The sequence below is a fragment of the Acipenser ruthenus genome, chromosome 55 (assembly GCF_902713425.1).
Source record: "Acipenser ruthenus chromosome 55, fAciRut3.2 maternal haplotype, whole genome shotgun sequence".
Lineage (NCBI taxonomy): Eukaryota > Metazoa > Chordata > Actinopteri > Acipenseriformes > Acipenseridae > Acipenser > Acipenser ruthenus.
This window is the reverse complement of record NC_081243.1, coordinates 6,605,125-6,632,801: the sequence shown is the minus strand read 5'-3', so window position 1 is coordinate 6,632,801 and position 27,677 is coordinate 6,605,125. Positions and strand designations below refer to the sequence as shown.

General features: G+C 39.2%; 1 protein-coding gene across 1 annotated transcript; it reads right to left on the bottom strand.

The window, feature by feature from the left end:
* Window positions 1-13,648: 13,648 nt before the first annotated feature.
* LOC131723425 (zinc finger protein 436-like) lies at window positions 13,649-27,309 on the bottom strand. Its single transcript, XM_059017237.1, has 4 exons — window positions 27,074-27,309; window positions 22,446-22,703; window positions 20,836-21,331; window positions 13,649-14,686 (listed from the first exon to the last, which is right to left on the bottom strand). Exons 2-4 carry the CDS (start codon window positions 22,683-22,685, stop codon window positions 13,665-13,667), a joined length of 1,758 nt encoding a protein of 585 aa, XP_058873220.1. The 5' UTR covers window positions 22,686-22,703; window positions 27,074-27,309; the 3' UTR covers window positions 13,649-13,664.
* Window positions 27,310-27,677: the final 368 nt, after the last annotated feature.

The following is a 27,677-nucleotide window of genomic DNA, read 5'->3' as shown; positions in this document are numbered from 1 at the left end:
GCAACAAGTCGCCTTGCTGTGTGTGCAGAAGACCAGACTATCACGGGAGTCTGGCATGCACTGCACATTACAGCTGCAGCGCCTGGCAAAGCATCACAGAAGATTGTTTCAGTGGATGAAAGAATATATATATATAGACCCAAGATGAAATTTTAAATAAATAAAATCTAATTGACCGATTCGTGACAATAAGTGAGAAACGTATGATCTAGAAAGTGTTGCATGGTACCAGTCATACATTCACATTAATGCATAAATAAATGTTCACTTTTCTTAATGTGCAGTGCCCTAATTTGTCTATAATGGTTACCCCAATTTTAAGCATCCAATTGCACTCCCTTACTGTGGTGTTTCCACTCCCTACCGTCACAACCTCAAACTCATCTTCTGGTCCAGCACAGGTCACAGAGGCAGCAGCACCAGGTCTTGAGAAAATCTTCTGTAGACAACGGCGAGTTGATTGATCTGCTTCAAAAGAAAAAAGTAAACAGTCAGCATACTGAAAAGCAACAAAAACGCAAAAAAAATAATCCTTGGGGCGGAAAAAAAAATGGAGATTTAGAATTTGGAGTTACTTTGCAAATAAAGCTAAACTTATTCCTCTGCACACCTTACTGTGTGCCCAGTCCAAAAAACAAACAAAAATGTTTGAAAAAAACTAGAAGTCAACTCACTCATGTTAGATGAACTCTGCAGGGGATTTGTTGGGTTTCCAATGATATATTCTGTAGCGGAATGTAGAATCGTACTATGTAAGCCACACCTCCTACAAATAAGAAATTTATATTTTCCCTCTGGATCCAGCATGTAAAGAGGGTCCCCCCACTAACAGTGTCTTATTCTCTCCTCCAGAAAAATTATTACTAGCCTATTGTCAAGCAACGTGATGGCAGAAAAGATGCGAGAGATAAAAAGCCTGACTTAGTTACAAGACAGACATCAATGTATGGTGCTCTGTCCAGCCATCCATTTACATCAGGACAAGGATCTGTTAGCTCTCAAAATAGGGGGACAAAACTGAATAGATTAATGGAAATAAAACCTCTGAGAATCCATGGCTAGACAGATCACCCTTTCTCAAGCCAGGCTAAGGTGTTGTAGACTAACAAAATGCAAATGAAATGGAGTACTATGAAATATCTAGATAACTTAGGAGGCTGACAGCAGTGTATAAGACTGCAGTGTGAAATGAATATGTTAAACTGGCATCGTCTCTCCCCTTATAGCCAGCCCTAACATCCAGTAAACGAATGCATCCCATAACCTTGTTTAACTGGGCAGCAGTGTGGAGTAGTGGTTAGGGCTCTGGACTCTTGACCGAAGGGTCGTGGGTTCTATCCCAGGTGGGGGATACTGCTGTTGTACCCTTGAGCAAGGTACTTTACCTAGATTTCTCCAGTGAAATCCCAACTGTATAAATGGGTAATTGTATGTAAAAATAATGTATAATGTCAAATAATGTGATAGCTTGTAACAATTGTAAGTCACCCTGGATAAGGGTGTCTGCTAAGAAATAAATAATAATAACTGTAAACATTTAAACAAGGTCAAAGTAAATACATTCAGTACAGCAACGTAAATGTGTACAGCATACTAATGTAAATGTAAAAGGAATGTAAATGTATACAGTAATACAGCAATGTAACAGTATACAGTATAACAAAGTCTAGTACAACAGGTTACCAAACCACTTCCTTGACATCTCTCCCCTCAGCTGAGGTTATCCAAGAGGTTGGCATCCAGCAAGGACATGCTTTAAATAGTCAGCAGAGAATCACCCAGCAGTACACTGTGCTTGTGTTTATGTTGCGTTTGTGTTACAGGTAAATAGACTTCACAGTTGCTGGTTCTCTATTATTCAGCAGCATTCTCCAAATCCTATTTTTAGTTTTTTAGATGGCATTGTAGCAGGATGGTAGAAAGCCCTGCTGTTTAAATGTATTGTTTGTTTATTTTTAGAATGTGCAGTTTATTATTTTGTATTATTATTATTATTATTATTATTATTATTATTATTATTATTATTTATTTTTTAGCAGACGCCCTTATCCAGGGCGACTTACAGTCGTTAACAAAAATACATTTCAAGAATCACAGTACAAGTGATAAGACAATTAAGAGCAAGATAAATACCATGACTTTGGTTCTAGCAAGTACAAGTATGACAAAATATGATTCAGTAATGGAGCAGATAAAAGTGTCAGTGATAGTTACATCAGGATATAATTAAATACAAAATACTACAGATTGAATACCACAACATGGTCCCATTTGAAGTATTTTTTAAAACCCCAAAAGTAATGACTAAAGCTAAGGTTTACAATTTTAGAAAAGCAAACTAAGAAGGTATGAAACAGAGACTAACAGAAGTAGATTGGAGTAAAACAGAGAAAACATCCACAGAAAAAGGATGGCTGTTTTTAAAAAATGTAGTACTAGATGCGCAAAACAATTACATCCCAAAAGTAGACAAATCTAAAACAAAATGGCTAAAATGGTTTAATAGATCAATAAATAAAAAAAACAGTGAAAAAAGGTACTTTTACAGAGCGCTTAAAAGGGACCAAAAACAAAGCACACAGAAAGAGTACTTGGAACTGCAAACGCAAGTCAAAAAGGAAGTTAGAAAGGCAAAGAGAGAGATAGAAATCAATATAGCTAAGGGGGCTAAAACCAATTCCAAAATGTTTTTTCAATATTATAACAGCAAGAGAACATTCAAAGAGGAGGTTAAATGTCTAAGAGACACAAATGGCAAAATCATAGATGAAGAAAAAAAGCAAATATATTAAATGATTACTTTTCACAGGTTTTTACAAAGGAGGACACGGACAACATGCCCCACATGTCGACCTGTTCCTATCCAATATTAAATAACTTTAGCATAACAGTTGCAGAAGTGTTAAAGGGACTAGGAGCTCTTAAAATAAACAAATCCCCTGGGCTGGATGAGATCCTCCCAAATGTACTCAAAGAAATGAAAGAAGTTATTTACAAACCGCTAACCAAGATCATGCAACAGTCTCTTGACACAGGGTTTGTACCGACAGACTGGAGAATTGCAAACGTAATACCGATCCACAAAAAGGGAGACAAAACCCAACCAGGTATCTACAGACCAATAAGCCTGACTTCTATTATATGTAAACTTATGGAAACTATAATAAGATCCAAAATGGAAAATTACCTATATGGTAACAATTTTTCTTCGTCTATGATTTTGCCATTTATATCTCCTAGAATTTTAACCTCCTCTTTTGAATGTTCTCTTGTTGTTATATTGGAAAAAACATTTTGAAATTGGTTTTAGCCCCCTTAGCAATGTTCATTTCTTCTCTCTCTTGGCCTTTCTAACTTCCTTTTTGACTTGTGTTTGCAGTTTCAAGTACTCTTTCTGTGTACTTTGTTTAGGGTGCCTTTTTTTCTGAATATTTTTTTTAATTGATCTATTAAACCATTTTGGCCATTTTGATTTGTCTACTTTTGGGATGTAATTGTTTTGTGCCTCTAGTACTACATTTTTTAAAAATAGCCATCCTTTTGTGGATGTTTCTGGACTGACTATTTGGCACATCCATATTACTGCAGGTAGAGGGCAGCAGTCTCGTGGGATCCGCCTGTCGTCATGGCGATGACACGGAGAGGTGTGGAAGAGGGTGTGTGTGCTTTCCCTCTCGCTGAGGGGCGAGCCTTGGGAGACTGCTCGGCCCATAAGATGTGGCTTGGTTGTGTACTCGGGTGGCCGTGTTTGGGGAACACACAGTGACACTGACAAAAGACATCAGTTTTAAAACAAAGCGAGGCAAACCTGGCTGGGGAAAACAGCCAGCCTTAAAATAATTTAAAGAAGAAATAAATAACAGAAATCACCACGTACCCGATGGAACATGTTTAGTTCGAGGAACTCTGGCCACCTAGGTCGGTGGCCCGTGCTGACCGGCTTAGCGGCAGTGGGGGCACTGAGTAAGCAGCACTTTTGTTTGTAGTTTTATTACTGTGTTTTATTTTCCCTTTTTCTTTCGCCTTTGGTTTTCATTGTTATTTAAGAGCACTTGTTGCGCCTGTACCTGTAATGGTAAACACCGTGGTTCTGGATACTGCACCAAATAAATCAGTGTGCCTGAGCGGCGTTAGAAATAAAGTACTCTCTCCTTGTGTCAGTGAATTGCCCACCACCCTTCCACAATGTTTTTTCAATGAATACAATTTACAACAGCTTCAACCACAGGCAAAACAGCTTCAACAGCAGAAAAGTTCCAATGAAAACCCAGAGGCAAAGCGACTTCGGGAGTGTGGAAACTACAATAAAAACCCAAAGCAAAACGAAAAGACAAAGCATTGCACAAATCCTGCTTTACAAAGAACTACAAAGAAAAGACAGTACAATCAGGACCTAACAAAAAAAAAAACATTCTAGAGCTAAAAGACGACAAACCCACAACATTTACTACAAAGCGACACAATTAATAAACACATACAAAAGGAAACACACTGAGGCTTACTTTTGGGAAGCCACATAATAGCACTCTTCTGTCGTGCTTTCCCATTAACACTAGCACTGCCATAGCCACTTTTTAAATGGCTTTTGCAATTCAAATTTAAATATCTCTGCGTATGTGAATATCTCACGCATGTCCATTCTTAAGAGTTACTAAATATTTGAATTAAATACCCATACGGTGTTTCAGCTGCAGAATCGTAAAAATGAATAAGTTATAAGCACTTGCTTCAACTGCCAGACCCGCAGTTTATGTGACATATTGAAATCAATACAATATAGTCTGGGCTTTGTTGAAACATTAATGAAAGTCATTTCAACATCATATAATATTATTATTATTATTATTATTATTATTATTATTATTATTTTATTTTATTAGCAGTTGTCACAAAATATACACATTGAATCACAGTACAGTGTGATATAGCTACACTACCTTTTTCTCATCTGCCTGTCCTCTGAATGGCGTTACCACCAACAGCTCAAGCCGTGCAAGCCCCCCTGCACTCCACTCCTCAAGCCGTGCGAGCCCACCTGCACTCCACTCCACTCCTCAAGCCGTGCGAGCCCCCCTGCACTCCACTCCACTACTCAAGCCGTATGAGCCTCCCTGCACTCCACTCCACTCCTCAAGCCGTGCGAGCCCCCCTCCACTCCACTACTCAAGCCGTGCGAGCCCCCCTGCACTCCACTCCTCAAGCCATGTGAGCCCCCCTGCACTCCACTCCTCAAGCCGTACGAGCCCCCCTGCACTCCACTCCACTCCTCAAGACGTGCGAGCCCCCCCCCTGCACTACACTGAACAGACAGACAGAGCCTTTGAACTCAAAGAGCTTTCACATTGCATATGTTATGTTATATTTATGTTTTATAATTTTATATGTGCATACAGCTTTCTACACCTGTTTACACAGAAGTCTATTGCGTAAAGTCTATTTTATTACAGTTTTTCATGTTTATGTATATGTGCTCTTTTTGAAAAAAATAAGAAAACTGTTAAATTTTCAATGTAGATACGGCGTTTCAGCTCTGAAAATGTTATGTATGATGTTCATAAATAAAAATATTAAGTTGTATCCGATTGTTTTTTTTTTGTTTGTTTTTTTAAATGGATGTGTAGATTTTGCGGGTGTGGCGGTTGTATGTAGTCTGAAATCTCGGTGGTTCTATTGATAATGAAAAAGGTCAATGCCAAATTTTCCCTGATGTGCCACTTAAAATGGACAAAAAGCATGCTCAGCCCCAGCTACTGCCAGATGAAGTCAACAGTGAAGAACGAGGGCAAGCAAAGGAAAAACAAAGCTCACACAAATGGCAGTGCCATAAAAACATCTGTCGAATTGACTCAAGCACTTCTCTTGTTCCTTGTGTACTGAACATCCTTCAAAGCATTGATTCAGCAGATCCAAATCATACACATGCATTTATGAACACATTCAATGACTGTGCAAATGAGGCTTTCTGTTACATTTCTGGGAGCCCTTGTAAATCAACACTTTGTTACCTCCGTACCCTTGGTTGCCATTTTCCTCGTGTAAGAAAACTTGTACATAACATTTATTCTGTGGTTACAGTGTAGTGCCAAATATAAACTTTGCAAAAAGCCTTGGAAGATGGCGATGAACACACTATGACATAATTATGCAAGCCTTACTTGAACAGACTAGACGTGCATCCCCAGGAACATTCGAAGCTCTTACTGAGTGACGCATCCATCCTCACAAAGTATCGTGCACAATTTCTGACTTATACACAACGCACAGCTGACGTACCAAAACACACTTGTGCTTCTTGTGACAAGCTGTACCACAGAAGAGAATGTGTTGAACTAGCTGGCATGCAAACACCACCAGACAATGACAAGTGAATCTAATGATTTTCTTAGATAGAACCAACACACCAGCACAGTATGTCTGCCACTACTGCCTGCAAATGTTTCGCACCAACAAACTGCCACCCCGATGTGTCCTCAACCAAATAGCCGTTCCCAGGATCCCTCGTGAAATTTCATGCCCCAATGATTATGAAAAAAATATTATTAAATGTGCAAAAGCATTTCACTCTGTCTAGCAAAAAGTTGCCTCAACAGCAGAGGGTTCAGAAAGTGCATGGCCGAACCTTTCACCTGCCCTTGCCTCTTCAGGAAACACTGAGCAAACTGCCCCCGCCAAACCAAGCCTTGTCAGATGACTTGGAACTGCACATCCTGGTACGCGGTGCACCAACAAGTCCAAAACTGTTTGGGAAGACATTGTGGATGTCAATAAAGTGTATAATGCTTTACGGAAGTTGAAGGAAATCAAGCCTTTCTATAAAGAAATCATCTTACCACAAAACTCTGTTGACTTGCTTACTAAACATGAACTGAACACATTTCAATGTCATGGTGACAATGAAGGTGGAGATGAAATCGCTGTGGAAAAAACAACAAAAGCACAACCTCAGCTCAAAGAACCTTTGCTACGTAATGTTGAACCAGAGGAAGAGGCTGTCATTTACCACAATTACACAATACATCCCATACACAGTGAAACAAAGAAAGGTACAGCTACTGGTCTTTACTAAATGCTTCACAAACACAATGATGCTCTAGAAGACTGGGATGCTCTGGTCCCCCACCTGGGATTGAACCCACGACCCTCCAGTCAAGAGTCCAGAGCCCTAACCGCTACTCCACACTGCATACTGGATGATGCTCTGGAAGAATGGGGAGGGGGGGGGGAACTAGACCTGCTGTGTTTCCCAGACCGGCACACTCATGGAATGCATGCTGAACGGACGCCCCATTTGAATCCAACAGAGTTTGTCAAAGCTCGGCTTCAGTCATGCCACGCACAATTGAGGCTGAATCAACCAAATGGCCGTTCCCAGGATCCCTCGTGAAATTTCATGCCCCAATGATTATGAAAAACAAAAGGAAATAGAGGCTGAAGAGGACAATGAGCTTGAAACAGAAAGACCTGAAAATCCAGTTAGTTTTGCTCCTCTGTGGGCTGCATATGCAATAGCTGAATTCAGGGATGTGGCGGCACAACCTCTTCTACAAAATGAACAAGAAATGCTCAAGCACCTTAATAAAGATCAGTGCAGAGAGTTTGACCACATCGCCAAAACTTTGCAACAACAATCTGAAACAAACACCCCCATCCTCTGCATGTTTGTGAGTAGCACTGGAGGCACAGGGAAGAGTTTCCTCATTCAAACTGTCACAGCATGGGTGAGACAAAGCTTGGTAAAAGAAGTGGCAAGCACAGCACCCACTGGAGTTGCAGCTTACAATATCAATGGGATGACCATTCACAGACTACTAATGCTTCTAGTGGAGCATGGAAAAACACTGGTGTATCGTAACCTCTCTGATGAGGTACTGCAATGCCTTCCGTACAGACACGCGAGATGTGACCCTCCTCATTATTGATGAGGTGTCCATGATTTCCAATGTCACCTTATTGTACATCCATCTTCATCTATGTGAAATTTTCCAGACAACCAACATAGATAATGGCTGGTTTGGAAAAATCAACATCTTACTTCTGGGGTATTTGTATCAGAATCAACCTTATGTGCCACTTACTCAAGAGGAATTGCACAAACTGACTGGCTCCAGGGGATCTGTGGATCTGTGGAATTTGTTTGCATGTGATGAACTCACACTTAATATGAGCCAGAAACAGAACAGAACTTTTGGTAACCTCCTAAACCGTGCCCGACTCGGAGCCACCAACCAAGCTGATCAGAGTGTTGACTTCACGACTGATACCTATTTCCAGCTACAAAAAAAAAATCATGAAACATATGAAAGACTTGGGTGACAAAGATGCAGGCTCAACCTGCATCATGCCTACTGTAGATGCCTGTAACCAGATCCAGACTGCCATGCTTGATAGTATACCTGGAGAGGACGTTCATCTTGTGGCAATTGACACTGTGGACAGCCCTCGTCACTTCCATAGAAATATGCTGAAAAAAATGAATGCCTACAAGGCTGACTGCAGTCAAAACTACCATATGAGTCAAAATAGGCTGTAAGCTGATGCTTCACAAGAACATTGACATTGCCACTGGTCTCAATGGGGCAATAGTGGAGCTTCAAGCTATTTCCTACCATCCAGATTTAACAATGGATTCACCCATACCTTTGAACATTTACTCTCAATGTTTGAAATCATGGACAGAGTCTACATTGTTTGAGAGCAGTTCCCAGTCATTGGTGCTCAAAGGGTTATCAGAGGGTTAAAGATCTAAAAGTTACCTGGTCCTTGGTTTAGATTTCACCAAAATACCATATTTACACTGTTTTTCATTGAAAAGGCATTGCAGCGGAAAATGAAATGAATCGCTGCATTCATTGTAGTTTATTTGGTTATTAATAACCCAATTGTAATTTATCGCCACAAGAGGAAGTACAGCGGCATTATAGTTTAATAAAAGTATTACCTTCCTTAAACGATCTGTTGTGTTGTAGACAATAAGGAACCATAAATAAAGTATAACAAGGTTTATTCAAGACGTATACACTTGCAGTTACTGCTCTTTCTCCGTAATGCGTAGAACTGACTGTTTTCTGTTCCGTCCTCTGCGTCCATCACTACAGCACAAGCCTGATCATAGCGACATCTACTGGAACTTTAAAGTATAACATAAAAAATGACCCGATTTAGGGTTACTAGTATGAAGCTTGTTAATAGTGTGCTGACACAATAGTTAATAATGAAGAAGCATGGGTATGATCAAGTGGTTACAGTGCTAAATAGGCTACTAAACTAGTACGCAAGTTAAATATGTAAATTTCTCTGCATGTACCCGACAAGGGGCACCCCATCTACAAGATTCCAATGTATTTAGCCCAGCCCAGCGTGGTTTACTGGGGCAGAACAGCTGGCAAATGTGCCAAACACTCCAATCACTCAGCTTCTTTTTAAGTGCTTAAATGTATTTATAAACACTGAAAAATTAGCCTTGCATTTAAAGGGTTAAATCACGTTGGTCAGCGATTTCTTTGCAGGTGCCCGACCAGTGTCCAGAAGTTTGTTCATATTCATTCACCAAAACCTGAACCATGATCTCCTATGTTGAGCTGGTTTCAATTACTGTGTCTTTGTGTAACGTTGTCTGTGTTTCTTAATGATTGAATACTTTTCTAAGTCGTATTGTATCAGCTAAATATAATGTAATTCTCCTTTAATGGGAGTTAATAATGTCCTTTCCTGCGAACACATTTTTCTTATATATGACTTTACTTGCCTCACATTATTTTTTTACTCCATTGAATAATGAATAAGTGATATCTATATCAAAAAATTGTCAATGTAAAAAAAACAAGTTAGAAAAACGTAACGGTCATTTAAAGAAGTGATATCAAACACAAAAGCACAAGTTAGGAGAAGCAATTAGATCAGTGTTGTCAAGCATCAAGCAAATAGGCACGATTGGAAAGGTGCTGAGGCCCTTTTTTGATCACACCACTTGAAATTCCTCAGTGTGTGTGTGTCAGTGTGGGTGTGTCTCAGTGTGTGGGTGTCAGTATCTGTGTGTATGTGTGTCAGTGTGTGTGTGTGTCTGGGTGGGTGTATGTGTGTCAGTGTGGGTGTTTCTCAGAGTGTATATGTGTCAGTGTGTGTGTGTGTCTGGGTGGGTGTATGTGTGTCAGTGTGGGTGTTTCTCAGAGTGTATGTGTGTCAGTGTGTGTGTGTGTCTGGGTGGGTGTATGTGTGTCAGTGTGGGTGTGTGCATCACTTTAACTTATACAAAAGACCATTTCAAGTGGAGTGATAAAGTGGATCGAAGCGATCAAAAAAAGGGCCAAGTTAGAAGCAAGAATTGTGTGAATCTTGGACCCCAGCACCTTTCCAATCATGCTTATTTGCTTGATGCTTGACATGCCCTAATTGCTTCTCTTAGCTTGTGCTTTTGTGTTTGATATCACTCCTTTAAACGTCTGTTATGTTTTTCTAACTTGATTTTTTTACATTGACAATGTTTTTTTTTTATGTAGATTTCATTTACAGGACAGAGTCCTGCATACATTAATAAAGTAACAACTGATGAGATCAATACATTTCATATTGTTCATATCAGATGCACTTTGATCAGATTTCAGGCTCTAGATATAGCAGCAAGGTGTTGTATAAATGATGTGAGACAGTACTGCACCTTTAATTTACAGAACAGAGTCCTACATACAGTAACACAACCAGCCCATAAAGTAATAAAGCCAACAGGGAGGAATAGATATTCTGTATTAGACAGCTGTGATTTGCTCAGATCATATCAAATGAATTATATCAAGGGAGCTCTCTAACCTTTCATTTACAGTCCTACATACAGTAATAAAGTCAAAACAGACAAGATCAATTCAAAATGCCTTAATTGTTTTGTTCTCTAACAGGGCAGGGAACTATGGCCGCTGGACAAGAGGCTGAAGAAACCGTTTCTCAGGAGCGGCACCCTGAGCCAAGGATGGTCGTGCTTGGGAGAGGGGGCTGGGAAGAGTTCATCTGGGAACCCCATCCTGGGCAGAGAGGAACGTAGAACTGGATCTGGACTCAGGGAGTTTAGAACTGCCTTCTCTACATTCAAGACATTTATGACATCAAGCATCTATACAAAAAAAGACCTACATATGGGTAAAGGAGACTGATCTGTGGGAAACAAAAGGGAAACACAATACTATCCCACAATCCATCTGGGACCTCCTACAGCAGGAAAAGAACTTCCAACAATGGCCTGGTTTGAAAAAAGTTCATGAACGGGCGCTGGGACAGACGCAGCGGGACGCGTCCGGCCCGGACGTGCCAGAACTGGAAATGAGGCATAAATGAGATTTCATTGAGAAGTACTGTAGCTTTATATTTTTATAATATTATTTATATTGTAGGCTACTGGTGTTGAAGGACAAATACCCAACAAATCCTCCACTAAATTGTTTAGAAATAAGAGCGGGTCAATATCATTAATTATATGAAACTGGCAATTGCTGTCAATCAACCCACATTCACTGTTTTTTTTTCTTATTTTTGGACAGTTTTCTTTCAACACATTTTTTCTATTTAAAAACAAAATATGCATGTTTTCTTTTTTCAAATATAAGAATTTAATTTTGTTGTCAACATTTTCAACAAATAGAAGTGTCTAAATAGATGATGGGGAGTTTTATGGTTACATAATTTCCAGTTGACTCCAGCGCTCCAGCCAGTGGTTATTTCAGTGCATTGCAGCAGGTTTTATTATTAAAGTTATAAATAGGGCTTTTGATTTTCGGTTTTAACCGATAAAACACCCCCGATAAAACGAAAAAAAAGAAGAAAAAATTAAAATCGGTGGATAGCCAATAAACACTGGAAAGCACCTGAAAAACTGGAAATGGTTAATCAATTCATGTTGACTTCACCCTATTCCCATTAAAAAAAATAAAACCTACGACAAAAATAATAATAAATACATTTCCCAGTGCTGCTGGGCAATGTCCTGCTTTCCTGACTTGCATCTATCATTGATTCGTTCTGAATACTTTAAACCCGCCCCATCTACTGACTGACAGCACATTCCTACATTTCTATTGGAGACTCCGCTTGCAAGATTTAAAACAAGATTACAATCATGATGGAGGCTTGTTAGCGGGATTTCAAGAGATGGAAGATTTCAAACAGAATTGTGGCAATGTACAAAAATGCTTACACAAAAACCCCAGAAGAATGTGCCTGTGACCATAAGGGTTTCATTGTGGAGGACCACAATGGAAATAAAGGTATAACTTCAGTATGGAAGTACTGTCGAGTTCCTATTATACATCTTTTGACAAAAAAAAAACTCACGCATTTTGAAAAGTAACCGAAAACTTTAATTTCATACACTATATCAAAAATAAAAGCTCTGAAAAGAAAACGATTTACATAAAACTTGAAAATAGCTCAAAATAAATCACTGAAAAATACAATAGAACCTGAAAAACAGAAGTACAAGTTATAATGCGATTCCCAGGTAACTGTTGAGCTCCTGACAGTAGTTATTTCAATGCACTGCAGCAGGTTTCCATTTCCTTTTCATTGAAGTAGATTTGAAAAGGTGATGTTTTATGTGTTCTATTTAGAAATCCCTGCATTTTCTCTGTGATTCATTCGATTCTATCCTGCAGTGCCTGGTGGGTGTCAGAAATGGAGCCGATATCAGCATGTGAGTGGGATTTCCAAACCACACGAGCATGCGCCACTGAAAGGCAGTACAAACAAGAAGTGTGTGTGTGTGTTAATATAGAAATACTGCATGTAGAAAATATGCATTTCAGTGACAATTCAAAATCCCATATCATAGACATTACAAATTTAGAAATATTGGATATATATTAGGTCCAGTAGTTTACATATAGGAGTTTTTCTACCCAATTGAATCTAATATCTCCCCCATGAAAGCTTCTCTGCATTAGGATTTTAAACTCAAAAACTCCCTGTATGGACAGCAGGACTGTATATGTCTGTCATTCAAATGTAATGCATGAATACAGAAAGAACTGGCACCACTGTTGATGATAGCAAAGCATAGAATTAATTTATGCCCAAATATTTATTCTATAAATCTAATCAATTACACTATTAACTAAATTCTAGCCCATTACAAAAAAGTTTATTAAATGCCGACTGTCAAGTAATAATACTCCAGGCTTACTTTAAAATGTGTTCACACATGGAACAGGCACCTCATTGTGTATGTACAGTACTGATGAGTTTATGGAAGTTTCATGCTGTTTATGTACAATATTTATTGTTAACAATGGTTGTTTACAAACTGCATTGTATATTCTCTAAATAACTGCAATTCTGACAATAGTCATTATTATTTTTTTTTTCTTTTGAAAATTAAATTACAAAAATAACTTACTAAAAACCCTTATTACTCATATTAGTAAAAATTTAAAATGGGTGTTCATATTCAAACTGAGGGCAAATTTAATTAAAGATTTCTGGCAGTGCGTCTCCTCAGCTTTGGCCCCCACACTAGTCAGCTCTGCTATAATGAAACAGAAGCTGGCTCTTCTGAGCAAACTGGATGAAAGTTATCACAGAAATTTCAAGGTTTTTTTGTTTCTCTCTTACATGAATTCTCTGGTGTCTTACAAGGTGTCCTGACTTACAGAAACTTCCCAGTCAGACCAGCAATTCATTCTTTATCATGTGTGAATTTGCCTGTGTTTTACAAGGGCTCTTGAATTACTGTAACTCTTCCCACAATCAGAGCAGTGATACGGTTTCACTCCTGTGTGAGTTCGCTGGTGTCTTTCAAGGTTTCCCTGCTGACTGAAACCCTTCCCACAATCAGAGCAGTGATACGGTTTCTCTCCTGTGTGAAGACGTTTGTGTATAACAAGGTATCCTGACGAACTGAAACCCTTCCCACAATCACTACAGTGATACGGTTTCTCTCCTGTGTGAACACGCCGATGTTTTACAAAATCTCCCAAGTGACTGAACCCCTTCCCACAGTCAGAGCAGGGATACGGTTTCTCTCCGGTGTGAATTCGCTGGTGTGTTTTAAGGTCTCCTGACTGATTGAAACTCTTCCCACAGTCAGAGCAGTGATGAGGTTTCTCTCCAGTGTGAATACGCTGATGTGAAACAAAGTTTCCTGACTTACTGAAATTCTTCCCACAGTCAGAGCAGTGATACGGCTTCTCTCCTGTGTGAATTCGATGGTGTGTTACAAGGGCTGCTGAATGACTGAACCTCTTTCCACAGTCAGAACAGCAATACGGTTTCTCTCCTGTGTGAATTCGATGGTGTGTTACAAGGGCTGCTGAATGACTGAACCTCTTTCCACAGTCATAGCAGTGATACGGTTTCTCTCCTGTGTGAATTCGCTGGTGTGATTTAAGGTTTCCAGACCGACTGAACCTCTTCCCACAGTCAGAGCAGGGATATGGTTTCTCTCCTGTGTGAATTTGCTGGTGTTTTTTAAGGTCTCCTGACTGATTGAAACTCTTCCCACAGTCAAAGCAGGAATACGGTTTCTCTCCTGTGTGAATTCGCTGGTGTGTTTTAAAGTTTCCTGACTGACTGAAACTCTTCCCACAGTCAGAGCAGCGATACGGTTTCTTTCCTCTGCGCGTGCGCTGGAGTATTCTAAAACCCCCTGACTTGGTGACACCGTTCCCACAGTCACTGCTCGCCCTTGCTTTAGCTGCTGTCCTGGAACCTGGAAAACAGGAGAGAAAGTCAGACGGTTTCAAGTAAGAAATGCTGCAATTGTATCTTCCTCATTTTGTTGTTTCATGACCTTTTTCTACACTGGGTTATTAGCAATCACAGAACTGTAGCATTGTCTCCACCAGGGAGGTTGCCATTACAGTAGACTGATTTCTGGAGCCAGCATTATACTTCAGCCAATAGGAAAGCCATGAGTAAAAGAAACAGGAAATGTATACATCATTTCTTTTGTTCCAGATTGTACCCGTTTTGTCATAAGAAATGGTTGAAAGCTATATATCGTTGAACTTGTCTTTCAGTATGTTTAAATAGGTTTCTAGTTTACAACAAACACAAACTTCTGTAACCACAATATACAAAGAATAAAACAAAAGCAATAAATTCATAAATAAATAAAACACACGTAGGCAAAATCAGAAGCTAAATAGACACCAAAATGCAATCTCTCACTTAAATACCACCAAATAATTCCACATGAATGATACAGGGTTCCCCTCAGGAATTTTCAGTCACCAGGGTGGCAGACTAAAGCAGCTGGGTGGCAGAATGTTGTAACACCCTCCAATCTTGTCAAGCATCAAGCAAATAGACACAACTGGAATGGTGCTGGGGCCCAGGATTAACACAACTGATGCTTCTAACTTTTTTTTTGATTACCTTCACAGATATCAGGAGAGTAATCAGAAATTCATTAACAGCTAATTTAAAATGCCCTTGGTCAACATTTGCCAGTGTAGCAATAAGGTATTATGTTGATTTGTATGGCATTGGTGAGAATATATATATATATATATATATATATATATATATATATATATATATATATATATATATATTATTATTTATTTCTTAGCAGACGCCCTTATCCAGGGCGACTTACAATCGCAAGCAAATACAAATACATTCAAGTGTTACAATATAAGTCATACAATAAGAACAAGAAATACAATAATTCTCAAGTGTGACAAACCACAATTCAATAATACAGCAGATAATAGTGATAGTTACATCAGGATATGATAAGTACAAAATACTACAGATTAAACACTTGGCAGATTACAATATTCTGAGGTACAGGATTAAATGCAGTAAAATAGGGGGCAGATAAGAGCAAAATAAAGCATATTTAATGAAGGGTGATAGTGTCCCAGGATACAACAGAGGAGTTCTACAGGTGCTGTTTGAAGAGGTGAGCCTTAAGGAGGCACCGGAATGGGGTCAGGGACTGGAATGTGGTCAAGGACCACATAGGTAATAAGTACTATTGTGTGGGTACAGCCCACATAACACAGAGAGCTGCATATGTGGCCCACCATGGTAAACAGGTTGAGAACCACTGATCTAGCTGATCTTTGAAACAAGGCTACCTACATTTTAACAGGCATACTTTCATCCAACTGTCAAAATAAAGCAGACTATAAATATTATTAAGCACCAGTTTGTAAAGTGCGATTAGTGGGTTGATCAAGTTTGATTTGGTCTCTTAGGATATGTAGGCAATAATAAATCAAGGCTGCCAGTACAGCAATACTACACAAAAGCAAAAATGTTACTTTTGAGACTTCATCCACCTGTGGTTAATGAATTGCAGCAAATCTCACTTAACAGCAACACTTATACTTTATGCTGTATGAACATTTCTGGATATCAATGTTAAAAGACAGAATTCATTTTTTTTTTCACTGTTTTGAATCATTAGCTTGCCCTTTTGATGGACACAGATATGTTAAGTACTTCAAGTAAGAAATGGACCTAGAACATATTGTGCACATTACATGGTCATTTTACATATTTGCCAGATTTGTGCATCACAGACCTGTGATCAGTGTTGTCAATGAGAATGGCTGGAGTAGGCTGTCAGAAATAAAAATAATAAATAGGCCAAATATCTTTCAGTCTTACTGAATTGTCTCCCAAACTTACAAATAATGTAAATAGCCTATTATGTGAGAATTATTGTCAAATAATTCAATGTATGGCATTGAGATAAGGAAGCCATATTAAATAGTATCCGTTACCACCATGGAATGCGCTAAAATATGATTATGTTTCATCGCAGAAAATAAGAAAATAGAGAGAGGACAAGAAGTGTAAAACAGATTGTGTGTATTTCTATTAATTTAAATTCATCTTGAAACCATAAGATTGCATCAATTGTTTATTAATCTGTTAACAGGTGCAGTCTGGACAAAGATGGAGTCTCAAGACTCTGTCTCGAGGCCACATTAAGGTCTCGGCCTCGGCCCGTCGGGTCTCGGTCTGGGAATTTCCTGGTTTGTTTATTAGGCTATAAATACATTTTTTTCTCATATTTATTTAACACACAACCAAAAAATCGTATGTATTTGTTGGCATTCCATCATGGTGAGGTTGTGTATTTTGGAATTATGTATGTTTTTGTAGAGCCAAAAAATAACATATGTCTGTGCAAATGCATTTTGTGTTTTGCTACATTTTTTGCTACCGGGTTTGAAACTGTACAGTGCATTGATGCTGTGTATTTAGGTGCCATATTATTATTGCCCCCACTGTAATAATGTATGAAGTTACAGGTATATTTTAAAAGTCCCAATAACAATTTATTTCAGCAGGCTACCGTGTGTGTGTGTGGGAGGGTAATGATTAAAAATGCCTGCTTGTGCATTCACAGAATACCATAGGCTACTTTCCATGCGATTAACGTGTGTATGTATATATGTATATTACACACACAATTGCAAATATGTTTGTGTTCGTGTGATAGAGTAAAACCTTTTGTTTGTTTGCTTGCTTCCATTGTCATGCTCCCCTCCCCCGAAGACGCATACAGTACATTTTAGCGTTTTGTTTTGGATGGAAACAGAGCTACTGACAGTTTCCATGACAAATTCAGACCTCGCAGGTTTCTCTTCTCTACGAGCTGAAATGGCATTGAAGCAGCCGCCGTCATTCAGTTTGCCTTCATCAATTCTAAAATTGATTAACACAATAATAAATGGACGGCAAAGTGCAAGCATTGTAACACAAAGGTGACAGAGTGCGGGGAACTTCTTTTTCTAGGTAAGCCAATTGTTTTCCATGTGTATAGGAATATACTCAATCTCTTCCGAGTCACTACAGGGGTTGCAGCAATGAGCTACTTTGAATAATTGGCAATTTCCTAATTGGGGTATACAAGGGTGTAAAATAATTGCAGATTCAAGTTTCATGTTCAAAATTCTCTTCAGATGTTTCCAATTATATGTAAATATTTCATGTAAATGTTTTTATACATTTTCTGGGTGTACATTCCTAAAGTGAATTGATTGTAACTGGAAAAAGTCAATAGAACACTTTTTAGTTGTTGCATTTTTTGTGTTTATTTGGTTTAATGAAAAGAAAAAAAGCTTTCAAAAATAGTTATTACCATTATTGTTGTTCCAGCAAAAATTAATTTAGGTTTGGTTGGTCACAACAAAAATATATATTGGTCTCGGTACGTTTGGTCTAGACTACATCACTGTGTGTGGGACACCTGTATAACTGATGATTTGACAAACTTACAGCTGGTTTCCAGTTATATTCCTGGTACAGTGCCATGGAAAAGTATTTGCCCCCTGTATGATTCTACCTTTTTGCAAATTTTTCACTGTATTTGGTCAGATTTTTTTGTGGGTTGTAGTAGTACATAGAGGGAGTCAGAGAAAAAATGACACCAAAGTCTGGTGCTTCATTCATTTGTTTGGTGTGCAAGGTAATCAAACATGCAATTTTCAGGTGGGAAAAAGTTATTGCCCCGTCCCAGTTAACTCAACCCAATTAAAGGGATAATTAGGGTCAGCTGTTTGAGTACTTTTGGTTAACAACCAGGCCTGATTTAGGCCAGCCCTACCCAATATAAATCTGACCAACTTTGGCCCTTACCATCAGAGTTAAGTAGTCAGCACAGAGGTTCTAGAGGCACATCATGCCATGAACAAAAGAAATTCCCGAAGTCCTCCGAAAAAAAAAGTTGTTTATGCCTATCAGTCTGGAAAGGGTTACAAAGCCATTTCTAAGGCTCTGGGGCTCCACCGAACCACAGTCAGAGCCATATTGTCCAAATGGAGAAAGTTTGGGACAGTAGTGAATCTTCCCAGGAGTGGCCGTCCTGCCAAAATCTAAGAGCAAGGTATAAAATCATCCAGGAAGTCACAAAAGAACCCTAGAACAACATCCAGGGATCTGCAGGCCTCTCTCACCTCAGCTAAGGTCAGTGTTCATGGCTCCACCATCAGAAAGACACTGGGCAAAAATGGGATTCACGGCAGAGTAGCAAGGTGGAAACCATTGCTCACTAAGAGCATGGATGCTTGTCTCAAGTTTGCCGAAAAAGCACCTGATGATTCTCAAGAGTTCTGGAACAATGTTCTATGGACAGAAGAGTCAGAAGAGGAACTTTTTGGCCGACATGGGCCCCGTTATGTCTGGCGAAAACTAAACACTGCATTCCACAGTAAGAACCTCATACCAACGGTCAAGCATGGTGGTGGTAGTGTCATGGTTTGGGGATCCTTTGCTGCATCAGGACCTGGATGCCTTGCCACCATTGAAGGACCAATGAATTCTGCTCCATCAAAGAATTCTACAGAAGAATGTCAGGCCATCTGTCCATGAGATGAAGCGTACCTAGGTCATGCAGCAAGACAATGATCCAAAACACACAAGCAAGTCTACATCAGGATGGTTGAAGAACAAGAAATGTAAAGTTTTGGAATGGCCTAGTCAAAGTCCAGACCTAAACCCCATTGAGATCTTGTGGCAGGACCTGAAACGAGCAGTTCATGCTCAAAAACCCACAAATGTCACTGATTTGAAGCAGTTCTGCATGAAGGAGTGGGCCAAAATTCCTCCACAACGCTGTAAGAGAATAATCAATAACTACAGGAAGCGTTTGGTTGCAGTTATTGCTGCTAAAGGTGGCGTAACCAGTTATTGAGTCTAAGGGGGCGATTACTTTTTCACACAGGGTCATTGGGTTATTTGTTCACTCCGGGTCCCGTTTATCTAATATTAGGTTTTGGTTGAAGATCTGATAACATTCAGTGTCAAAAATAAGCAAAAATGCAGAATATCAGACAGGGGGCAAATAATTTTCCATGGCACTGTATATTGTTGCTGCTGGTATGAGGTTAGAAAATCCTCAGTGACATTTCTTTGGGATTAATATTGAACCCTTGGAATAGAAAATACTTGGAATTTTAGTAAATACATTCACATTTAATTGTTCAGTTTTGAAGTAGAGTCATCAGGTAATCTGCAGTTTCATGTAAATTCAACTTTTTTTTAAATGAAAAATGTTTTAATTAATAATTATTAAAATAATATTTATTAAATTATTTAATAATAATTAATAATAATTTTTACACAGAGAATTGAGGGTCTGGAACCAACTCCCCAGTAATGTTGTTGAAGCTGACACCCTGGGATCCTTCAAGAAACTGCTTGATGAGATTCTGGGATCAATAAGCTACTAACAAGCAAACGAGCAAGATGGGCTGAATGGCCTCTCTTCACTTCTAAAGCAGTGGTTCACAGCCCTGGTCATGGGGACCCCTTGTGTCTAATATTCTTTAGCTTATAAGTAGTTGAAGATTTCAAGTTCTATTCAATTTCATACTTAACCTAAAATATCCATCTCTTTCAAATCATTCAACAGCTTTGATAAAGACAAATGTGTTTTTTGTTTTTAATTAGATTATACTTGGTTACTAAATAAAAATAATTCTACTTGGTGACCAGACCAAGAAGTGATTTAAACAGGCATTTGTTTCCCCATTGACTTACATCACACTATAGGGCAGCATGGCTCTGAACTGTTCACTGGAGGGTAGTGGGTTCAATCCCAGATGGGGGACACTGCTATTGTACCCTTCAACAAGGTACAATACCTTGATTGCTCAAGTAAAATCCCAACAGTATAAAAGGGTAATTGTATGTAAAAAATAATGTCAAATTATAATGGCATCTGCTAAGAAAATAATACTGAGGGCCATTTTAGTTGAATGCCAATAGGAGTGAAACTTCAACAGGAGTGTTTAAGTAGCTAGTAGTGTAACCCATCTGCTCCCTGCCTCTCAGTCCTACTGTGGTTAATATGACACAGTATAATGACAACGCCACAGCTACTCAGCTACTCACCTGCTGGACTGCACTCTGAATGTGAGCTCCCCCCATCTTCCTTTCCACATCCTTGCATGCTGTTGGGAGAGCTGGCTTCCGCTCCAGCGCCCTGCACTCTCAGGCAGATTCTCTTCAGCACCACACTACACGCCCGCAGGCGTACAGGACCCAGCGCAGGGGGGGCTACTTTCAAATCCTCCAATTCTTCCCTCCCTGGTTCCAAGCGTTCAAACTCCACTTTGAGGGGCTCCAGTTTAATATGCATTATTTCCAGCACTGCTTCTTGCAAGGAAACTGGTTCTGTCTGGCAGATCTCCAATTCATTGCATTCAGCTTTAATCCCAGCAGACACCTCTGGCTTGATCTCACAGAGCTCCTGTTTAATAGGGAGGGAAGCCAGTGCAGATAAAAGTCTAATGGGGACCACTTCAAGTTCAGGGAGCTCCTCTTTAATCAGGTCAGTTTCAATCTTCACACTGTTCATGGCATCACACACTGTTCTGCTTGGTAGCTGCTGTAAGAAGAAAAAATAAATAAAAAATGCTATCAAAATATGTTTAAAAATGAAGTCCCTGCATGTTATTATTATTATTATTATTTAATTCTTAGCAGACGCCCTTATCCAGGGCGACTTACAATCGCAAGCAAAAACATTTCAAGCGTTACAATACAAGTAATACAATAAGAGCAAGAAATACAATAACTTTTGTTCAAGTAAAGTACAAGTTTGACAAACCACAATTCAATAATACAGCAGGTAATAGTGATAGTTACATCAGGATATGACTAAATAGTGATAGTTACATCAGGATGTGATTAAATACAAAGTACTATAGGTTAAAAACTTGGCAGATTACAGTATTCTGAAGTACAGGATTAAATGCAGTAAAATAGGGGCTGATAAGAGCAAAATAAAGCACATTTACATGAAGGGTGATAGTGTCCCAGGATACAAACAGAGGAGTTCTACAGGTGCTCTTTGAAGAGTTGAGTCTTAAGGAGGCGCCGGAATGTGGTCAGGGACTGGGCAGTTGAGTAACATTCATGCAATTATAACCTCCATTGTTAATATCCAGACAAGTTTTTACACTTTAATAAAAGTTAGACGTGCCCAGATAAGATTGACTTGGCCAATACCGAGAGCCGATAGAGTTCTGATTTTTTGTGTTTTACCTCATTAGGACACACAGATAGAAAGACACAGAGAACAGAAAGAAAAACAGCAAGACAGACAGACAATGCAAACTTAAAAAATGCAAAATACTGTAGAACAGTTTTGATTTTAGCATAATTTAAAAAGATTGCCATTATGGAGATTACGGACAGCAATCACAATCTGGCTAGAGAAATGAAGTGCTTACGTGTGATAAATAATTAGTATAATATCCATCACCTATAAAATGTGGCATTGAAGTAAAGAAATGGGACCCTCAAACACCATGTCCTTTCCAGGCTGGAGCCGGGTTGAAAACTGATTTCTCACAGAGGAGAGTGCACTCACTTTGATGAGGACAGCACTTAAGAAATACATGCATGTTACCAGCACAAAGGAAAGAGGAGAAGTTTGTGGGTTAAACATCATTACCAAGTTAATGGCATCTACACAACACAATATATTTCATACATACCATTTCCAGCACCTCTTCTTTAATGGGAACTGGTCCTGCTGTCTGGGGGATCTCCAGTTCATTGCTCTCAGCTTTAATACCAGACACCTCTGACTTGATGCTGTCACATGGCATCTCCTGTTTCATGGGGAGGGAAGGCAATCCAGAGAAAACCAGTCTAATGGGGACCAGTTCAAGTTTAGGGAGCTCCTCTTTAATGGGGACAGATTCCATCTTCACACAATCCATGGCATCAGACATGGGGGTTCTGCCGAGTAGCTGCAGTTAAAAAAAAGAAATTAATAAAATGCGTCGCCATTCTCTCAAGTAGCCAATCAGAATGCAGCATTTTGTATTTTGACTGGCTAACCCAGACCAATCATATATTTTTATTTTACCGGAAAGTCAGCCCCTTTTAACAATCCTAGTCGATTCAAATTTGCCGCCGCTCTGTGACACGGGGGGGGGGGGGTGGAGCCCGCAGCACAGAAAAACAAACAAAAGTCAGCCAGTGTTCACCCTGACAACGTGTGAGGCGACAGCGTGGGAGAAGTACAACGCAGTTAGAAGCCAAACTAAGACTTTCAAAAATAAAAACACACATGGTCTTCAAGCAAATCTGTGACAACTGCATGATGTGGGAAATCTGAGAAAACCCAAAAAGAGCTCAACCAAGTGTGTGTAAAGTGCTGCACGATCCAGGACTTGCTTCAGCGATTAAGCCTGCTAGAAAAGGAGCTGGAGGAAATGAGACAGCAACAGGAGCTTGAGGAGATGACAAACCCACAATTCATGGAAGTCTGCACCCCTAGTAGACTGAAAGCCACCACTGAGATGGAAGAGAGTCGAAACAGCTGGGTTCAGATAGGCAGAAGCAGGGAAAAAAAGAAAGTTCATCAAACACAACCACCAGAAATCCAGACATCCAACACATTTGAGCCACTTCAACATTTAGATGATCAGAACCAACATCATCAAGAGAATGAAAGAAACAACACCTAGGACCCTATAAACAGTGCTGGCCAGGCAGCAAAAAGAAGGGAGGTCATGATTGTTGGGGACTCCATATTGAGGAACACAGCAACTTCAGTTCGCAGTTTGGACTCTCTTATTAGTGTGCTGCCTTCCAGAAGCCTCTGTCAAGAACATCACTGAGGACGTGGACAGGCTCCTAGAACGAACAGGAGAAGACCCGGTAGTAGTCGTCCACATCGGTGCAAACAACATTGGAAGAGACAGGCCACGATCCCTGCAAAACAAGTTCAGGGAGCTTGGAAGGAAATTAAGACAAGACCAAAACTGTGATATTTTCTGGGATACCACTGGCACCTTGCAAAGGACCATATGGACAGCTGGAATTACAAAATCAGAATGCATGGCTGAAATCGTGGTGCGCACAGGAAGGCTTCATCTTTCTTGAACATTGGAGCACTTTCTACAACTACTATTATATAGTCTTCAACGACTATTTATACAGGTGGGATGGACTGCACTTAAACAGAAAGGGAACCAATCTACTCGGAGAAATGATCCTTGAGGAGGTCCAGAAGCATTTAAACTAGAAAGGAAGGGGGGAGGAAACAAAACAGAAGAGAGACCACGTCAAAACAAGGGCAACTCAGGTAAGACAACTATTAAATGTATTTCTTAATGCTAGAAGTCTCTGAAAAAAAATGTTAGAACTTGAAACTACTGCACTAAGTAGTAACTACGATGTGATAGGTGTTACAGAAACTTGGTTGTCTAAGAATGATGGAGACAAATATAATATTAGTGGGTACACACTGTATAGGAAAGACAGGCAGGACAGAAGAGGCGTAGGGGTAGCGCTATTCATAAGAAATAGTCTTGAAGCCCAGGTGTTAAATCAGGACAAAAAACAATGCCGAATCAATATGGGTCAGAATAAATGGACAAAAATTCAAAGGGCATAATAGGAGCATGCTATAGACCGCCAAATTCAGACGCTGAGCAAAATAATCTGTTGTACAATGACATTCGAAAAGTGTGTAGAAAAGGAGAAGTCATACTAAAAATGGGGGATTTCAACTTCCCCTATGTAAAATGGGAAAACCCGGTAAGGAGCACGACAGATGAAATTGAAATGGTGGAAATGACAGATGACTGCTTCCTACCGCAATTTGTCAAGGCACCGACTAGAGGGGAGGCATGCCTTGATTTAGTCTTTTCAGATAACTGACAAAATAACTAAAACAGAGGTCAGAGAGCCATTGGCAAACTCAGACCACAACATTGTCATTTGAAGTGTTTTTTAAAACCCCAAAAGTAATGACTAAAGCTAAGGTTTACAATTGTAGAAAAGCAAACTATGAAGGTATGAAACAAAGGCTAACAGAAGTAGACTGGAGTAAAATAGAGAAAACATCCACAGAAAAAGGATGGCTTTTATTTTTTAATGTAGTAATAGAGGCGCAAAACAATTACATCCCAAAAGTAGACAAATCTAAATCTAAAACAAAATGGCCTAAATGGTTTAATAGATCAATTAAATATTCATCTATAAAAGGCAATTTACAGAGCATTTAAAGGGGACCAAAAACAAAAGTACACAGAAAGAGTACTTCGAACTGCAAACAACTCAAAAAGGAAGTTAGAAAAACCAAGAGAGATCAATATTGCTAAGGGGGCTATAACCAATTCCAAACTTTTTCCAATATTATAACAGCAAAAGAGAATTCAAAGAGGAGGTTAACCACTTCAACACCATGACAGACTCACGTACGTCAAATGAACACCCACTTACAGTACCACGCCGTACCTGCATACGTCAAGTTTCCCATTCTATTCTATGATCGGTTTCTCAGTCTAGCGTTTCAGGTGTCATTCTCTAAAGCAGTGCTAGTACTGTGGAATGTGCATTGGAATAGCTACATGACACACAATTGGATACAAGTCTACCTGTGGGCGTTTAGACGGATGAGATACATTGCAGGAAGCCATTCAGCTATAATATAAACTATAAAATAAGATCCAAAATGGAAAATTACCTAAATGGCAATATCCTGGGAGACAGTCAGCATGGTTTTAGTAAAGGGAGAACATGTCTAACTAACCTGCTTGATTTTTTTTGTGGATGTAACATCAACAATGGATAATTGCAAAGCATATGACATAGTTTATTTAGATATCCAGAAAGCTTTTGACAAAGTCCTGCATAAAAGATTAATTCTCAAACTGAACAAAGTAGGGATTCAAGGAAATGCATGCACATGGTTTAGGGAGTGGTTAACATGTAGAAAACAAGAAGTACTAATTAGAGGAGAAACCTCAAAATGGAGCAGGGTAACCAGTGGTGTACCACAGGGATCAGTATTAGGTCCGCTGCTATTCCTCATCTACATTAATGATTTAGATTCTGGTATGGTAAGCAAACTTGTTACATTTTTAGATGACACAAAAATAGTGGCAAACACTGTTGCAGCAGCAAAGGTCATTCAAAATGATCTAGATAGCATCCAGAACTGGGCGGACACATGGCAAATGACATTTAATAGAGAAGTGTAAGGTACTGCACACAAGCAATAAAAATGTGCATTATAAATATCATATGGGAGATACTGAAATTGAAGAAGGAATCTATGAAAAAGACAGAGAAGTTTATGTTGACTCAGAAATGTCTTCATCTAGACAATGTGGGGAAGCTATAAAAAAGGCTAACAAGATGCTCGGATATATTGTGAGAAGTGTTGAATTTAAATCAAGGGAAGTCATGTTAAAACTTTACAATGCATTAGTAAGACCTCACCTAGAATATTGTGTTCCGTTCTGGTCACCTCATTACAAAAAGGATAATGCTGCTTTAGAAACAGTGCAAAGAAGAGCAACCAGAATTATCCCGGGTTTAAAAGACATGTCATATGCAGACAGGCTAAAAGAATTGAATCTATTCATTCAGTCTTAAACAAAGAAGACTACGTGGTGATCCGATTCAAACATTCAAAATCCAAAAAGGTACAGACTATCAACCCAGGAGACTTTTTTGACCTGAAAAAAGAAACAAGGACCAGAGGTCACAAATGGAGATTAGATAAAGGGGCATTCAGAACAGAAAACAGGAGGCACTTTTTTTACACAGAGAATTGAGGGCCTGGAACCAACTCCCCAGTAATGTTGTTGAAGCTGACACCCATGGATCCTTCAAGAAGCTGCTTGATGAGATTCTGGGATCAATAAGTTACTAACAACCAAACGAGCAAGATGGGCTGAATGGGGCCTGCTCTCGTTTGTAAACTTTCTTATGTGTTGTTATAGTCCATACCACCGACATCTTGGTTTGCATGACGACGCCATCTTTGTTAGTGTTTTGTGAAGGAAGAGCCATCTTGGTCAGCAGTATGTTAGTTTTTTTTTTTTTTTAAATAAATTTTAAGGCATTAAACCTGATCAATAGACAAACATTTATAATTTAAAGTAACGAAAAACTGTGTGAAAATACAAGCGGGTCAAGCGATATTAACAAAGTTAGAAAGAAAACATGCTATTGTAATATATATATATATATATATATACGACAAGTTACAGACTGCAATACAATAACATGTACAGTTTAAAATGTACAGCATATATGTATTTACTACTACAAATTATCAACCTACCACTACATTACTTATATAAATAGATGTGAATACCTCGGTAAAGGGATAGTTTGTGTCTCGCAGGTCCAGATTGGGAACAGAAATATTTTGCGTTCAGCAGGCAGCGCGCTGAAAGTTTGAAACACTTCCTCTTTGTCTTCAGTCCCTGCCGAAGCGGTGTATCATGGGAATCCAGCGATGCGGTGACGTGTTTCCCAATAGTGTATACCTGCTAAACGGACTCACCACGGCTTATAAACCTGCTTCTGCAAAACTCATACCACTAACACCACCTCTACAGTGATGCAATCGACAAGCCCCACACTCATCCCACCCACGGGAAGCCTTTTTTTTTTTTTTTTTTTTTTTTGCAGAATCTGCTTGTTTGTATTGTTAAGAAAAGCTCAGACACCTATAAAAGAAAGTGCAACATGCCAATTTGAAGTGTTTTACAAATACTGAATACATCGTCATCCCCATGTTCTGACAAGGCTTTCCAACACACACTGCTTAACTGCTACAGTAGGTGGGTTCACTTCATACAATAAAGGTTAGTCCCCACCACTAGGCAGGTAGCTGACTACAGTTGTTTGTTTTTGTCGTTGTTGTTTTATTATTATATATTTTGTTATGTAGATAATAATAATAATAATAATAA